The following is an 18,471-nucleotide window of genomic DNA, read 5'->3' as shown; positions in this document are numbered from 1 at the left end:
GTAAATGAAGGGATAAGACTGAAAATCAGTGGAAAAGTCATCAAATTTGACATGGGTTTTAAAGGTTGCCAAATCAGTACCAAACACTCACTGTCACTCCAATTGATAGAGTAAGTATATACTGTTCAGTTCTTTTATTATTTGTTAGGATGTTTCCATTGGCAAATTATCAAAACAAATACAAATGAAAGCTTTAGCTAAGGTTTGCAAAAAGTTTGAGAATGAATCTACCAAGAGGATCCTCACTTGAAACTGTGACAATCCCAATTTTCCTGGTGAGTTCAATGGTGCCTGACTGGCTTATTATTTACAAAGGCAGCGATATAAACAGTACCTTAATGTTGCCCATTGAACACCTCAAAAATAATAAAACATGTATGCCTTTGAATAAATCTACCAACTTGTGTAAATTCAAATACTACCCTGGCTTAATGCTTGAAGGTTAGTGATGTAATCAATTTCCAAGAACACTTAGAAAATGTATAAAAATCGCATTGTAGTAAGTCACATAATCTGAAATTTACATTTGCCTGTATGCCATGGATGCTTGCCAGTTTGTTCTATGCATTCTTAAATTCTTGTATAAAAACAAAAAACTGCCTAAAATGAAGCAAATCCAGAAACTAATGCAACTGTTTAAAAATGGTGCAGAGAGCTTCAAAAGGCTTCTAATCTTCAAAACATATTAATAGAAAACAATCAGCAACCACAAAATTACAATTTAATTTAAAGATTGTATTGACATGGATTCTAACACAAATAACCAAGCAACAAAATTTTAAAGTATCTTCTAAAAAGGATAATAAAATTCAAGCTATTTCTTGATTCTAATAGAACAGTAGCAGGAAAACAAAACCACATGCATGAGTTGCAAATTAATTATAAGCTACAAGCCAGGTCATCGTGATTGTTCCTATGTTTACCTAAGCTTCAATCTCCATGTAGTGCACACCACAATGCTTGGGAGAAAGACTCATGGTGGGACCATGTATAAAAAAATGTTGTAATTTCTACAATGTGTGACCACAATGTATGCAAGTACCCTTAAAGTCTGCAATGTGCACTTTAATTATGTCTGAATTGTTTGCTTTATAATTTTAAACCATATAGCAGGGGGTAAATAAAGTAAAAAATGTGTATTTGCCCCAAATATATAGGTTTTACTACTTCCACAGCATTTGCTCCTAAAATTTGGCTTTGGATTTTAAACCACAAGGTTGCTGGTAAAGTTCCCTCCTGTAACTCACTGACCTGAGGAAGTCAAAAATCCATCCAAGTAGTAAAAAATGTATGCAAAGAATTATATTATATCCTGATCTTTCCAGTTACTTTAGAAAAGTATGATGAGCCAAAACATAATAAATTATACTACTACTACTAAAAATAATCATAATAACAGACCAGCCTTGGCCATATTAATATGCTGGGATTTTTGCATTTCAACATTAAATAAATTGCTTTTGTAACTTCATCTGTTATTAAAATGAATAATTAAATTTAAAGGATCTGGTTACAGATTTTGTTATTTTGCATTATATATCTAACCACCTCAGAATATAGATTTGGTTTTGAGATTGATGTGATAAAAGTGATGGGTACAAATTACCTATGAACAGGTAATCAATAAAAGCTATTTTTAAATTGTAAATACTGAAAAATAAAGAAAAAATCTGACACACAGATTTTCATTTGACATGTGTTGTGCCTGTTGTTGCTCAGACTCTGTGGTCTAGAAGGCTGTTGTCACCTGTAATGACCCATTTCTCAGCAAAATGTACAAGTCACCAGATGAACTAAATACATTCATATCACATCTTTGTACATGTGGTTCTGTTCCACTAATTGCCAAGTAATTTAATGAGTTTGGAATCGCACCTGCAAGAGGTATCCCTTAAAAGACACCCCCTTTTAGCACACTGCAAGGCTAATAGTATATTTTATATAGTTAGTGGATATATATTTATCACCCCTCACATCCTTTATACACATTTACGCTGATGCCCCTGTCAACCTCAAGAATAACCATGCATAAATACTAGACAAAGAACTGACTTTCAATTTATCAGTTTACTACTGTGTTTAGTTACTGGAGCAGGACAGGCAGGCAGGCAAAGTATAAAGAAGGTTTTCTCTTTTGAGGTTTACAGTGATCCCTCGCTATATCACACTTCGACTTTCGCGGCTTCATTCCATCGCGGATTTTAAATGTAAGCATATCTAAATATATATCACAGATTTTTCGCAGGTTCGCGGATTTCTTCGGTACATGCTTCCTCAGTTTGTTTGCCTAGTTGATTTCATACAAGGGACGCTATTGGCGGATGGCGGAGAAGCTACCCAATCAGAGCACGTATTACATATTAAATAAAACTCCTCAATGATATACCCACGCGCTGTTTCGCACACTTAAAAGCTCTAACAGCACGTATTGATTTTTGATTGTTTGCTTTTCTCTGTCTCTCTCACTCTGACACTCTCTGCTCCTGATGGAGGGGGTGTGAGCAAAGGGGCTGTTTGCACAGAGGCTGTTTGCTTAGAGGATATGGGCGCTCCTCTAAAAAATGCTGAAAGACTACCTTCACATTGCTCCCTTCCTTGCTGCCACTTTATTGCGGTGCTTCTCATATTTAAAAGCCCAACAGCACGTATTGATGTTTGATTGTTTGCTTTTCTCTCTCTCTCTTAGATTTATAAATAAAGAATCCAACTTCGTGGAAATTCATTTATCGCGGTTGAGTCTGGAATGGATTAACCGCAATAAACGAGGGTTTACTGTATAACTGTGCAGAGAATATTTATAAACAGTGTGTGAGAGTTTATAAGGGCTTAAAATATATAAAAATAACCATACAAACATATGGTTTCTACTTCGCGGATTTTCACCTATCGTGGGGGGATTCTGGAACGCAACCCACGGATTACTGTACTGGGCTACTTGAGAGCCCAAACTTGAACTGAAGATAATGGATATCACTCCAACATATGATCAAACCAAGGTGCAGCGGCGATACATGTCACAGTATTTTTTAAATTTTCACACGTGGATTGCTTTGGTATAAAAGTTCAGCACAGTAAAATTTCATATACTACATATATATATATATATATATATATATATATATATATACACATGAAAAAAGAAAACTAAATTAAAGGTTGTATAAACGATACTTTCAATAAAGCTTCAGTTCTTGTAAACAACATTAACTGTATTCACAGTACCTTACAGAAATACTGGATATTAAAATTTTTTAATATTTATAATAATGGGCTTTGATAATCAATTAAAGGCTAGCCAGAAAAAAAAATTGCCTGCTCTGTAGGCTTTGTTCAGTAAACACTGATAAACATTCTTTCCACATCATCAGGACCATACTTGAGAAATGCAGGAGTGAGACTATTGTGAGATGGGTTAGACAAAGAATTGTGAAGTAAAATTATCATCCGTTCAGAAGTAGCAACGAGCCGTGTACACAAAGGGCCTGGACATAATCAGTGCAAGCTTATAACCAGCACTTACTGGAAATGCTTCATAAATGGGGCTCAATGGCTTACCCTCGCCTCTCCGTGCCAGGCTGACACACTTTGATCAATTCAGTGTAGTGCGTGTGTAGCCCAACATTCAAGGGATCGCTGACCAGATATTGCTCAATCTCACATGTCTCTCACAAGATAGGCCTCTCTGATATTTTTTTTTTCCACAAGCATGGACCATCATTTATAGTTACCATTTACTATTGTAGCTACTGCTGTGATAGGCACAATGTCATAAAATGTATACTGCCCATATGATAAACATGTATGTAGATAAATGTATAGAGTTTACACTGAAAGAAGATCATGTTAGGAAAAATTGCAACGTTATATTAGTGGAATTTTAATACAGAGTAGTACAAAAAAATAACAACGTACATTTAATACATGCTGGTGCAGTGTATTTAGGAGTTTAAATAAATTATTGCCAATGTGTGAAATTAGGCATTGTGTAGAATGCCTAGGAAATCTACAGAATGGCAAAAATGACACGACAAAGTATGAAACAATTAAAATTTCAAACATTTCTTAGGCATTCTATGCAATCCCAAAAGGCAATCCTGCAAGTCATTCTGTGAAATGCCCAAGTATTATATACAATACGTAGGGAAAGTATATAGCATACTAGCAAAATACCCGCGTTTCGCAGCGGCGAAGTACTGCCTTAAAATTTTCATTAAGAAGAAAAGTAAACCTTTTTAAACTGAGGGAAAGTATACTAATAATTATTTGTTAAGGATCTCTTTGTATACCACGTTGTCAGTTCGGCCCTCCGGTTGTATTATGACCAAGCTGTGCGCTGAGCTTACTCTTGAGCATGTACAGTTGGCCATGTGAAAAGCAATCTTGCCACAAATCTCACTGCTTGAATTGCTGCTGTCATAATCGGTTTGAGTTTCATGGTTTGTTTCAATTACGTTAGTATTTGCAGGACTTGTTGTGTTGAAGTGACATTCGGCATCTGTCAAGCGTTGTACGCATACAAACGGTTTCATCGATAACTTCGCATCCAGCTTTTGAGAGTTTAAACATTTATAAACATCCAAGTGTCCACTATTTAAATCGTCACCTGTGAATCTAAGATGTTTAAGAGCCATTGGCGGTTCTCCAAAGGTATAAAATATTTGATTATTTTGGTACACTTGAAAGCGACAACCGAACAATTCAGCGGCAGCCATCAACTCACATGCAGAACCATAGGTGAAGGGCTTAAGCATTTCCCTCTTATAGTGCTCCTGTGTAGTATAATTATCTCCTGTACCATCATCAGTCCAAACCTTGAACCTGTACCAGTCATTCAATACATAAGACACAATGTTCCTCCGGATATCAAAAGTGATCCTTATATGGCCGTGCAAGATGTAACACAGAGAATGGAAAAGGAAGGTGCCATCTCTGGACATGGAAACCACTCGGTAAGTGACAGCTCTTTGATCGATGGTGATCACCTCGATGGGGGTTCGGTTGGAACGATAAAGGTAATGGGTACCTGAACAATGTAAAGTAAGTCTAAAATACCTATCGGTTGGAACGATAAAGGTAATGGGTACCTGAACAATGTAAAGTAAGTCTAAAATACCTATACAATAACTATAATCTAAATAAACGAACAATAAAACAGCAGAGATTCCGTGGATTAAATAAAAAGGCTGCAGTTATCAGCAGGGAGATGTGAATACCGTGGCAAAGCAAGGAAGGGAATGAAGAGACCGGAGCGACGGACGGCCTTATATAGGCAGGCAGCCAACAATGTGGAAGGCGTGGGGATTAGGGACCCAACGCCGTCTCACACGGCGACCGAGCTGCAGGCTATGGACGTATATATGTACGTAAGTAGGATTCAGTTAGCGTTGGGAACCCGCGTACCAAATTTCTTGAAGATGGGCCCATAAGTAACAAAGACAGTGGCGTCATACCACCGAAATAAGTACGTACATTGGTTTTGGTTAGCTCAGGGAAGCCGCCTACCAAATGTCATGAAGATGGGGCCATGAATAAGAAAGTTTAACATGGCGGACGATGTTGACCATTATGCATAGAATTTCTAAATGAAACCTGCTTAACTTTTGTAAGCCACCAAAATAAGTACGTACATCGGTTTCTGTTAGCGCATGGAAGTTGCCTACCAAATTTCGTGAACATGGGGCCATAAATAAAGTTTAACATGGCGGATGTTATCCACCGTTATAACCGTTATGCGTAGAATTTCGAAATGAAACCTGCTTAACTTTTGTAAGTAAGCTGTAAGGAATGAGCCTGCCAAATTTCAAAATTATACCTACACAATAAATTGGAGAATTAGTGATGAGTGAGTGAGTCAGTCAGTGAGGGCTTTGCCTTTTATTAGTATAGATTAAAGAGAACCAGACATCTCTTGCTTTGCCTAAAAACATCACGCATTCTATATATAACAAACACACACAAACACACACACTTGCCAGCCACTTTATTAGGTGCACCTTGCTTGTGCTGGGTTGGACCCCCTTTTGCCTTCAGAACTGCTGTTAATTCTTCGTAGCTTAGATTCAACAAGGTGCTGGAAATATTCCTCAGGGATTTTGGTCCAAACTGACATCATAGCATCAAGCAGTTGCTGCGTATTTGCCAGCTGCACATCCATGATGTAAATATCCTGTTCCACCACATCCCAAAGGTGCTCTACTGGATTGAGATCTGATGACTGTGGAGACCATTTGAATAAAATGAACTCATTGTCATGTACCAGTTATCCTGTATGGAAGTAGCCATTAGAAGATGGGTACGTTGTGGTTATAAAGAGATGGACATGGTCAGCAACAATACCCTACCATCCGAATGTCGTAGTAGACTCATCAGACCAGGCAAAGTTTTTCCAATCTTCCATCGTCCAATTTTGGTGAATCTGTGTGAACTGTAGCCTTAGTTGCCTGTTTTTGACTGACAGAAGTGGCACCCAGTGTAGTCTCCTGCTGCTGTAGCCCATCTGCTTCAAGGTTCAACATTTTCTACATTCAGAGATGCTGTTCTGCTTACCTCAGTTGTAACAAGTGGTTATTTGAGTTACTGTTTCCTTTCTATCAGCTCAAACCAGTCTGGCCATTCTCCTCCGACACCAACAAGGCATTTCTGCACAGAGGACTGCTGCATCTGGATATTTTCCCTTTTTCAGACCAGTAGATCAGCAGTTTCTGAAATACTCAACCCCCATCTAGCACCAACAAATATGCCACATTCAAAGTCTCTTAAATCACCTTTCTTCACCGTTCTGATGCTCAGTTTGACAATGTCTATGTGCCTTAAATGCAATGAGTTGCTGCAATGTGACTGGCTGATTAAACATTTGCATTAACAAGCAGTTGAACAGGTATACCTAATAAAGTGGCTGGTGTGTGTACATACCTACACCCTAGATTTATGAAATTTTGATATTCAGATAAGCACTTATCCAAACCTAAATAATTTAAACATATTTTATTAAAAAATTTATTTATTAAAAAAAGAATCTGTAATCTTACCCGTTGTGAACAGCTGCTCTTGGATCCTGACTGCTCTTAACCTTAATCATTAGCAGGGAAAAAAGCAGAAAAAACATAGCCATCCCAAAACAAACTCTGTAAACTGCTTTGTATCCAACCAGCACATCACAGTTCACTTGACCTTTAATGCCAGTAAAAGATGTCCCTAAGCCTCCAATGCAAAATCCAGGAATCTTAAAAACAAAACAGAAACATAATTTAATGAAACGGTGCATGTGACATATTACAGCAAAAAACATATACAAGATCAGGAAACTTTATTGTAACCTCTTAAAAGATATATTTAATTTTCTCCACAAGGTAAATGCTTAACAAAGACTACAGGACATATTTAACATGACGATTATAAAAAGTCTGTATCAGAATGAAATGCCCCATTTATTCTCCTACTCCATTTTCCTTCCTACATCCCAAAAGGTTAGGTTTAATGATGACTGTAAATTAGCCATTTGTTACTAAGAATGTGGGTCGGTATAAGCTGGCTCTGTGCCCAAATACAGCCAATTCCCACACTGACAAAAAATTTTTAATTTATTTTAAATCTCCTTTTATCTTTTAGCTTGCTGTGAATGGCAGGTTATTTTGTCCTTTTGATGATGAATAAAGAGTAGATCTGACTGAATCATGACTAACATATGAGGTATATGCTAAAGCAATGGAAAATAATCATTTTTTGTTTGTTTTTTCCCTTTGATATTTGAATGGGTTTCATTTTTGAGTGAACTTTTAATGTTGGGTTGAAAATAGGTGCAGTAGATACTACTACTAACTCAAGGATCCTGCGTTTGAATTCAGTGCTTTAACATTATCCCTGAGGAATCTGTACATTCTGTCCCTTTCTACATGGCCTTCCTTCAAGGTTCTACAAATCCCAGCATGCAGCAGGATTACTACACCACTAGATTGCCTCTAGAGATGCCTGTTGAGTTGCAGTTTCGAAAGGATATTGGTTTGAACTGAGAAGAAAACTTTTTGTTTGTGTTTTAATTATCAATGCTGCAGCTACCATTTTGTTCACCTTGTTTGGAATTCATCATTACCCACAAGTATTACAGTTCTTTCCTGGACGAATGCTCTTTGTTGCTTGTCTGGTTTGTTTGTGAGATGTGTGTGCTTTGAGTTGTCACATGGAACTCTCTCCTGCCATTTTTGGATCATCAACAGACATTCAAGATATGGAAGGACAAAGTTAACATTTTTCCAAAGAGATCTTCAATTGAGCAAACTGCATATCTAATTATCAACTCCATCTATTAATTGGTACCACACACATGTGCATCGGATTTTCTGGATGGCACTGGTAAGTCTGCAAATACTACCTAGGGGCATAAGAATAAGTGATCACTAACTGTCTCTACTCTCTTCTCCGAAGTTCAGAGTGGTCTCCAGGAGAGGAGGAATAGTCATATCCCTAACTGGCTATGTCGGTCCCACCCCCTATGTGCCGGGGCCTATAAATATGGAGGTATAAAGCCCCAAAATGTCATCTTTGACCCTGAAAAACCTGTAAGAAAGGGAGAGAGACAAAGTGCTCAGTGTTTACAATTATAACTTTTGTTACAGGCACATCACCAGGACTACACACACTCAATTTACATTTTGTTTTTTTTTTTTCTTCAAAAATACCAATTAAAAGGGAAACTGCTAGGTTAGCACCCCAACCATTGCACCAGTTTCCAGCAACTTTACCGCACTCAACTGTGTTTTTTAGTGTGTGCCAAAGTATTTGTTTTGTGTAATAATCATGGGTTATTGGAGTGGGTTTTTGTAAGTAAGTGTATATTTTTAACAATGTATTTGTAAATAGTTTAACACATTACTTTGGACCTTTTACCTAAGTAGGTATCAGACTAGGATGGGTGGTTACCTGGCATACCATTTAAAAATAAACAAATTACTGTTATAAACAGTGTAAAAAAAGGTTAGGGCCCCAGAGCCACTACAATGTGATGGACTGCCACATATCCGGGTCTGTTTCCTGCCTTACACCCAGTGCTGCTAGGATCAGCTAGTTGTGGTAATTGTAGGTCAGAGATCCAGGATATTGTATATGGTGTAATACAATGATCTATTGTGGGCCTTCTGTTATTTTCAAACTATATACTCCCATTAGGCCAGATTGTTTCAAAACACAAGGTGAACTACCACAGCTAAACAGACAACACATAGGTAAAGCACCTGATGACCCTGATGCTCTGGGCTGTCTGACCGAATGTCTGTCTTGTATTTTTGAATTAATGAGTAGTAATTTCCTCAAGGTGAATAAGGAAAAAACTGAAATTGCAGCCATAAGTAAAAATGGAAATAATGAGGGTATAAGAAATAAACTTGATCCTTCAGAATTAAATTAAAAGCAAAAATACTAGCCAGAAAAAAGAAAATCTGAGCAAATCTCACTAGTTTTACTGTCACTAAATTGGTACCCGTATCTTTTAGGACTGACTTTAAAATACTACTCATGGTAAACAAAGCTTAAAATAATCTTGCTCCTGTCTATATTGTATGGAGTGCCTATCACCCTACATTCCAAGTCATAACCTTTAGATTTTCTAATAACGGTTTGCTCATTATTCCAAGAGGCTATTATAAAAGAAGTAGTGAAGCAGCCGTTAGTGGTTATGCACCAAAGCACTGGAGTAATTTAGCAATAGTGGTATGCCAGGCTAACACTGTGGGGATCATTTTAAAAAGAAAACTTCTAAAAACCCACTTTTTAAATTTGGACTTTTCATAACTACATTTTAGTTCTACCCTTAATTAACTAGATATGCATAGAATTATATTCTTCAAAGAAACTACAACCTTAACTAAGCTTTGTTTTTCTGAGTCTTTTGTGGTGGTGCCACCAGCACGTGACCAAAGACCCACTACATCAAATCCTCTAACATGAAGCCATATAAAAAAAAAAAAAATTTTTAAATTTAAGAACATTATAGTCTTTTGGCCTAGAACCCCTATAGATTTTTATTTTCTTTTCTAGCTTAACTGGATTTTTTTATTTTTTCTGTTTACCATGCCCAAGTGACCTTATCATCAGTCTATTATTTAAACTTTACAGACTTAAAAATCTATATTTAAGGACTTTACTGTTCTTAATTATATATCTTATGTAAATCTATATTTATTTTTCTATACTTTTTATGTATTATTATTCTTATCTAATTTTAAGTTTGTTTTCTTTCCATGTAGCTACTTCTTTGACATTATGGAAAGCACTTTGAGCTACATCCTTTGAAAGAAAATGTGCAATAGAAGTAAATGTTGTTGTTGTCAGATAAGTTTTTATTTTGTATGACACAAAAATCTAAATTATTATCCCCCAAGAGAAATAATAATTACATATTGAACACTATAATGTGTTACTTGCCTTGTTTAATTGTTCTTCCATTCCTGGCATTAACATTATACATGCCACTGCAACACCCAACAGAAGGAAGATGGCATAGATAATTCGGGTCACAGTTGAATTATTCCCGCTTGAACAGCATCTGCAGAGTAGACATGGAGCACTGCCACAAAGGCATGGAATCTGAAACACATCAAAAAAAAAAATAAAAAAAAAATGAGGCAGCTTTTAAAATGGAAATACAAATATTGGATAAATAGTTGTTGTCAAAACAATAATGAATACTGGCTACACATGAACATATAATAAACTCAGCACAACCTATTTGTGTATTTGTGTTTCAAACCTACTTATCCCTAAGGGGACACCCGGATCAGTTGTACAAAATTAACACCACAACAGACACATCTGAACAATCAATAAAACATAGGTAGTCACTACTATACAAAGCAATGACTTTAGTCTGTGAAGAGGAAGCTTTTGTCTCTTTAGAAAACTCACTTGAACAGAGAGGTACATGCAAATACCACTGACGAAAAACAACCCAATATGGCTTCAAAACAGATGAACCATTTAGCAAATCATCCTCACCAACACCTTTCATTAAAATAAATATTGTTTACTAGAACCAAAATCAAATAATGTATAATAAAATAGTGCTTACTTTACTAGGTTCACCTGCTTTATTTATTTATTTTTTTACACAAACTGCTTACTCCTCTAAACAGTCAACCATGTGGCTGCAATTATATATAGCATGCAGACATGGTCAAGAGGTACATTTGTTTTCCACCAAACATTAAAATTGACAAGACGTGTGATCGCACAGACTCAAAAGTGATATGACTGTTGTTGCTGTAGTTCCCGCATCTCAAACACAGCTGCCCCAACTGGGATTTTCATGCTTGATAATCTCTAGAGTTTATAGAGAATAAAGCAATAAACAACATACGTTGAGTGGTAGTGGTTGAGGAGGATGACCAGATATTTTAAACAAAATTTAAACAAGTTAAGCAATACCCAAATAACAGCTCTTCACAATAATTGTGTGCAGAAAGACATCTCACAATGCATTTAGCTCTGAAATGAACAGGTAACAGGCAAAGACCTTACTGGAGACAACTCCTGTCAGCTTAAAAAAAAAAAGGAAGGGCCAAGCTACACTGGTTCACCAAAACTGAACCATTAATGACTGGAGAAATGCTGCTAGGTCTGACAAATCTAAATTTATGCAGCACCACACTGGAACAAAATTTGATATAAAAAGCCAGAGTTTAATAAAGACGACCATGGTAGCTTAATAATGCAGAGATTTGTTTTTCTTTGAACATATTAGGGCTTTAAGTTGGAACTGAGAATCATTTGAGTACCACTACACCTAAACACATTGCTGCTGACTAGGTACTTCTCTTTAAGGCTTCTTTTTTTCCAAATAGATAACTCCAGCAGGATAATGCACTTTTTCTCAAAGCAACTCATCCAAAAACATGATGTAATTTTAGGTGTCCCACTAGCTTGTACAGTTCCCAGATATCAAAACCAAATGAAGAACCTTTGGCATTCGTGTAGGAATCAGAACATAAACATCTGACCAAAACCCCAAACATTGTGATGGTACTGAGTCAGGGAAGCTTCCAGTACTTTATTCAATCAATGCCTTCATGAATTCCCGCTATTTTGGAAGTGAATCAGGATCCTATCAATACCAGGCTTAAGTACTAAATTAAGTAGATGTTGAGAGTATATGACTTAGTCTTTCATTGATAAGAAAAAAAACAGTTTACTGAAGGTGAGATGCTGACAAATAGTTTCACAATCCTTCTCTATATTACAATAAAATTCTAATAATATTAACTGACAGATTAAAAAAACTCAACCATTTAAAAAATAACAAAACCAAATGCCATTTGTCAACCACTTGCTACACTTCGTTTTCAATTCCTGTGCCAAATCACAAAGAAGAATGGCAAAAGCAGCCCAACAAACCACCTCCCTCAAATAAGGATGCTATCACAGGACAAATTTCTGGCAATAAAGGGTCTTAAGCAGAGAAATGGCAACATGACTGCTTCAGAATCAACAACATTTTTGCTAATCTATGATAAAGAAAACACCAGGCAAATCAAATTAAAAATTAGGTTAGTCAGTTTCTCAACATAATAAATGCAGGGACCTTTTTTATTGAAAAGCAAGCATCAACAACAATACCCATGCAGATAAACCTATGCTCCTGCATCTTAACAGTTTATATGGGCCAAGATAATGTCTGTGCATATATTTATTAATGCACCAATCAGGGATTTTTCCCACCTTTGCCGATTACGATAGAGTGTTCTGGATTTCCAAAAAATAATACATATACAAAATTATTCAAATAAATATTTTATATTTTATAACAAAATTAGATTATTTCAACTGTATACAAAAGTGTCATCAAACAATTATTCAGAAAAATAAGCATAAAAATAAATAACAGTATATATAACAATCTGTATATATAATTCACTAAGGCAAGACAACCATGGAAACCGCCAACAAGTAAGACACCTATGGCGCACGCAGGAAGGAGCCACGCCCACCAACTCCTGGCACCTCTGAGCCACGTTGACTGTTCATAGAGGCATGTTTCTCGCGGAGGTGAATCGCCATATGCAGCGTGTAAAGCGGTTTGTGAGGAGTATCCCATGGGATCCTTAAAACAATCCTTTATAACTGAGGTTAAAACACAATGAAGTAAGCAGTCTTTAAAAACCGAGTTTTCGGTTACGACGCAAGATCGCGTGCACCATAGCAAACTGTTTTACACGCTACATACAACAATTCACATCCGCGACAAACATGCATCTTCTTAGATGCTCCTGCAGGAACATGGAAAGTCTAAGTGAGTCACAGGTGCATCTGGACTGTGCAAAGATGACAACGACTCAAGTGACGAGTTGGAGGTGGGCACATGAGCGATGGCGGTCCGCCAGTTTTCAGTCACGGACGATTGTGTGTTGGTTCGTTCCGTGCATTGTTATAATGTTGCTTTTCTTGCTGATTTATTACATTACCGATTTTTCAAATGTTAATTTTCTCCCTGTGCTTAAAAATCATTAAAAAACCGGCCTGATTATGCGGTGTATGGTACGCCGAGGGTTGGCTAGTACTAATATAAATTGGAATTAAACTTTTAGCAGTATAATCAAATTGACAACACTCAAAATTGCGAGACGATGTTATATTTCTAAATTCTGTGGTGTTTACAACACAATAAATAAAACAAGAACACTTAATTATTGTGAAGAGCAGCTAACATGAGTAGCACAATCAAACTAACACTCCCATTACAGTAAAAGGGAGGGTATAATGCACAGCACAGAGCTTCTCTGCATTTATGACAAGGATCAACTCCTTCTTTTCCTTATAAATAGTGCTCATTACAATAAACACATGCTCAAAGTGCATTGATGAAGGTGTACAAGCCAAATATCACTTTGCCAGAACAGAGGAGATCGTAAAGGTAAATAGCTGAGCAGAGGGTTGGATGAGGCACAGGGTTTGGGGGAACTAAAGTATCGGATGCTATTAACATGTTTAAGTAATCAGGAGTGATTCTGTATGTGTTTCACAAATGCATGGAGAAATGTTAAGTATCCCAGTCCCACTATTCTCTTTGATCATGTCTCATTCCATGCATGTTTTTGTGATAGCTGGTGTTTTTCAAATGAAGGCTATGCAGTGCAAAGTCAGTATCTCTGCATACTTTGCTAGATGCAGCACAAGCAAAAAAGCTACTAGTACAAAAAAAACATTCAAACACATGTTAAGTACTTATATATAAGTAGTAGTGCTTAGTTTTTTAACCTACATTCAAATTTTTAATATGCGTATTCAAACCTTAATTTTTTTTAATATAATTTGATATCCCAAGACAATCTTCTAATTAACAGAACTTTTATTTATTGGTAAATAAATACTGTCTAAGTCTAAACACTAAAACAGTTCCAACATCTACAACTCCTTCCCCCATGCAAAGATGTCTACCTACCACTTGTGTTCAGAGCCACCAAATAGTTTACACTTTGAATAACTGCCTTTCAGAAGTTATTATAATAATGAAGTACATGTACTGTAACATACTGTAAATTCATAAAAATAACAAAGATAAGGTGCTGGAACTTTTTTTCACTTTTGACAAAAACAAAGAAGGCAGATGCACATATTTGTTCAACCCATTCAGTTCTTTTACAAAACCTGCTTGGAATTCGCCAACACAAACAACAGCCACTGAACTACATAAAATGACATTTTTTTATGCAAGGAACACAAGCAACTGTAAAGTCACATATAGTTTAAGCATTTTTGTTAATTATTGGTGGCATAACTGATGTTGAAATGGAAGAGCAAGGTTACTATTGTTTAAAGAAAAGACAAAGAAACTTAACTAAGAATCTATCTTTTGACACTGGTATTGTGTGCAATATGTACATGATGTATGCATTTATTCCTCAAGAACAAATAAGGCTTACTTATTGTGTGAAATCAGTATTCTCAACTCCACTTACCTACACTTTGGGGATCATGCCTTTTATGTGCGCACCGATGATTTTTGACAAATCTGTCACTCAAAATGCTGGCACCTAATCAACATCACTCCTGCCAATGCCAATTAAATTATCGAACTCCATTATTAGGTAACCAAATTTGCCACAGAATTAATTTGTTTATTTAGTCAAAACTTAACATTAGTATTCCTGAAGGAATTTCTAATATTTCTTAAGATGATGTCCTGTAAAGAAGCAAGAATAGGACAATGACAACTGAGGGAAAAGGTTTATAGGTGGACTTGTACAACTGGGAATAAAGAAGTGCATATGGTCTTTCGGAGAGAAGGAAAGAAGTCTGAAAGAGGAAACCTATCACATTTGAATTAAAAAAAAGTGTTTTAAACTATGTCTCTTTTCACTAAAAATAAATCTGGACATGTACTTAAAACTAAACTTAACACTACCCAAAGACTTGTTTTCTCTAGCAATGAAATGCAGTAAAAAATAAAATTAAATAAAAATGTTTAATTCAATAACTCGGATCAAACACACCTAACTATTGCAATCCTTCATTGTCATACTGTTCTAATCATTCATTGACAACTCCATATTAAATAAAACAAATGGCAGGATCATGACTATAACTAAGAAATATGATTTTATAAAAGCATATAGGAAAGTAACTTTTTCAAGAAAGTCATTAAAGGTTTATCAACTAATTTAGCTTACATAATTTTACTGTCTTTATACTCAAAGCATATTAAAATCAAAAGCTAAATGCCTTGTGAAAAATGTCAGGAAAAATAATATTATGGTAGGAGACAGGTTTATTTATACAAGGAGATCAAACTATGGAGTGATCTATCTGTCAATTTTACAGAGGCCACATCAACCTCACTTGTTAAGTCAAGGAAGAAGATAATATTATAGCATAGAATACTGCTAACTGAAGCTATTAAGGATCTTCATATTTATTTTCAACAAATATAGCTATCATTATGGTTTCATTTGATACTGTCTTTTCCATTCTTTCTCTTTTTGGTGTCTTGAAGGCAAACTTGGAGTCACTACATTAATATTGTGTTACAAGATTGGTACTACTTAATTCATAAGGCTAAACTAGTGAGCTTATTTAGAAGAATGTATTTTTACTTTAATGTTTAATATCAATTTTATAGATAAAAGCATTTAGGTGTATTTTATCATAATATGTTGCAATTAAAACAACATGCTTTAACATATAACGTTCTTACAAGTGTCTGCAACACTGTCAATTTTGAATGAGCACACATTTATACTGAACCCCAACGGTTAAAACGACTAACAATGCCTTAAATTTCGGGGGAAAAACATCAAAAATGGCAGTGTACTGTACTTTCTCTCCAACTCAAAATTTAAACCTTAACACTCAACCCACAATTTATGCTTAAATATATTTCCTAAAATGTACATTGATATTTTAACACTCCTACTAATACAAAAACTTCGCATGATTCTCCGATATATCTAGAAGTAGATATTCAAGGATGCTCTAACGGAGAAAGCGGTCCTCAGAAAATTTGTTTTTACGTTACATTGTAATAAGTTGCAATGATAAACGACATTAACAAAAGATTATGAACATCTTTTTAAATAAAGCTTACTGGTTATCGGCTCTTACGTACAAAAAAGGTAAATGAAATTTAAACGGAATTAAAAATAATATGACTAACATGGTATAAACCGATGACTATGAAAATGGTAATTAATGATAGCCGAGATAGGTCATACTCGTTTTTGGTTTCCTCTTAAGGTTAGACATTTGTATTGCACATCTCGTCAAAACTACAATTGATACGCTGTGAATTGTATTTAATGACCACTTCTGGATTACTTCACTGTTGGATTACTATCTCCAATGTCACGGTATCCACCGCTCTAGCTGAAAATAAAAAGTGTCGCAATTCCGTTGATCTGATGTCGCTGGTGTATTCTAAAAGCATACTGGCTAAAATTTAGAAAATAATATAATAACTTACTTCACTTGCAAGGAAATCACACTGACAACATTATGATAGTTATTTTGAATAGTCATGGGCCTAGCATAGTAACAAGGCTCCATGTTTCGTCTCCGTCATCTTATAAGGAGTCGCCTTTTTACGATTATTGTGGTCCTAGTTCACTATTATTGGGTGGCCTTAAAGTATATATACTGTATATGTTTTTAGGACGAGCGCACCAATTTCTTACCCAGCTAGCCATAGAGCACAACCCCAGCACAGCCCCCATCTTCTTCTCCTTTACTCTTTCCGCAGCTCTATACAAAAATGGACAGTCACAGACTGCAGGTTGTTTACAGTGGCGCAGTGGACTTCCGGTTTGACGTCACGCGAATCAGGTAGGCGGAGTTACATTGCTAACCTTCCGCTCCATAAGTCTGTCACGGAAATAGGGAGTGGTGAGATTAGTGTTCATGTAAATCGAACGATGTTTATCTTTTGCTCACAAAAATGTCCACGAACTAATTTTATTCTTGATATCTATTAAGTAATCTTCCAGTCATTAAGGATATTTTTATTAAACTGAATACAAATTAAACCACTGGCTCGAAGATGTCAACAAGTCGACCGGAATAGGAAAGTGCGAATAAGAGAAAGCTGCCAGAAAAATGTTAAATCAGATTAACTTTTGGAGCACATCACAAAGCACATTGGCTGACAGATGTGGAAAAATATAACAATTTAGAATGCGTTTGAGCTAAATGTAAAAGATGCAATTCTGACCTCTTTTCACCAAAACAAAAGAGAAAAAGAAATCCTAATCACATGATTACGGAACTGTCAGGTTAAGCGCCCACAGAAACAGTTGGGGAAAAAAAAACATAAACTATAAACACTAGATGCAACAAACTATAGTTAGAAAAGGATGCCATTGCTTATAGAAGATGTGTAATAAAAAATATGAACATTAAAGTGAAAACTGAAAAAGGAGAAAAACTAGAAAATACACATAAAGGCAAGCCAAAAAATGAAAAACTGTGAAATCTGAAAGCAAAAGACATAGCTCAAAGTAACTGTTGTAGTTCAGGGTAGGACTCCATGCCAGCTAGGTTTGCAGTAGGTGAATGAAAAAATGTCTATAAACGCTCTTTGACACTGTCTTCATCACAGTGTGTGTTGTACCTAACTACTGTAAATTTAAATAAATAAATATATATATATATATTGTACTGGAGTACAACTAACTCAGCAGGCACCTCACGAACAAATGTTATTGTCACTCAACACATTTAAATGACATTAGTGCTACTTGTAAGGCTGCAGGAAACATGTCTGTTGACCTAGAAGTGTAAATCATCAGTACAGTTAGATATATAGATCAAGGAAGAGCAGATTCTGAATCACACTCTGCCTTACCCAAATATTCAGTCAGCGGGGACCAGTAACTCAACAAATGCACAAATTCTGCTCAGTGAACCTGTTCATTTTATGAACCTGCTTATTCCAGTACAGGGTCAGAGGAAGCAACAGCCTACCCCAGCATTCCCAGGTACAAGCCTGTGTCTAAC

General features: G+C 35.9%; 1 protein-coding gene across 1 annotated transcript in view; it reads right to left on the bottom strand.

Annotated features, from left to right (window-relative positions):
* serinc1 (serine incorporator 1) overlaps positions 1-17,281 on the bottom strand; it is a 60,639-nt gene extending 43,358 nt beyond the window's left edge. Inside the window, exons 1-3 of the mRNA XM_039748416.1 lie at positions 17,154-17,281; positions 10,417-10,578; positions 7,029-7,222 (exon numbers count right to left, since the gene is read on the bottom strand). Coding sequence (XP_039604350.1) covers positions 7,029-7,222; positions 10,417-10,578; positions 17,154-17,192 — 395 coding nt within the window. The 5' untranslated portion in view covers positions 17,193-17,281. The remainder of the gene's footprint in view (positions 1-7,028; positions 7,223-10,416; positions 10,579-17,153) is intronic.
* Positions 17,282-18,471: the final 1,190 nt, after the last annotated feature.

Source organism: Polypterus senegalus, chromosome 3, assembly GCF_016835505.1.
Source record: "Polypterus senegalus isolate Bchr_013 chromosome 3, ASM1683550v1, whole genome shotgun sequence".
NCBI lineage: Eukaryota > Metazoa > Chordata > Cladistia > Polypteriformes > Polypteridae > Polypterus > Polypterus senegalus.
This window is presented reverse-complemented; position numbering and strand designations above follow the sequence as displayed.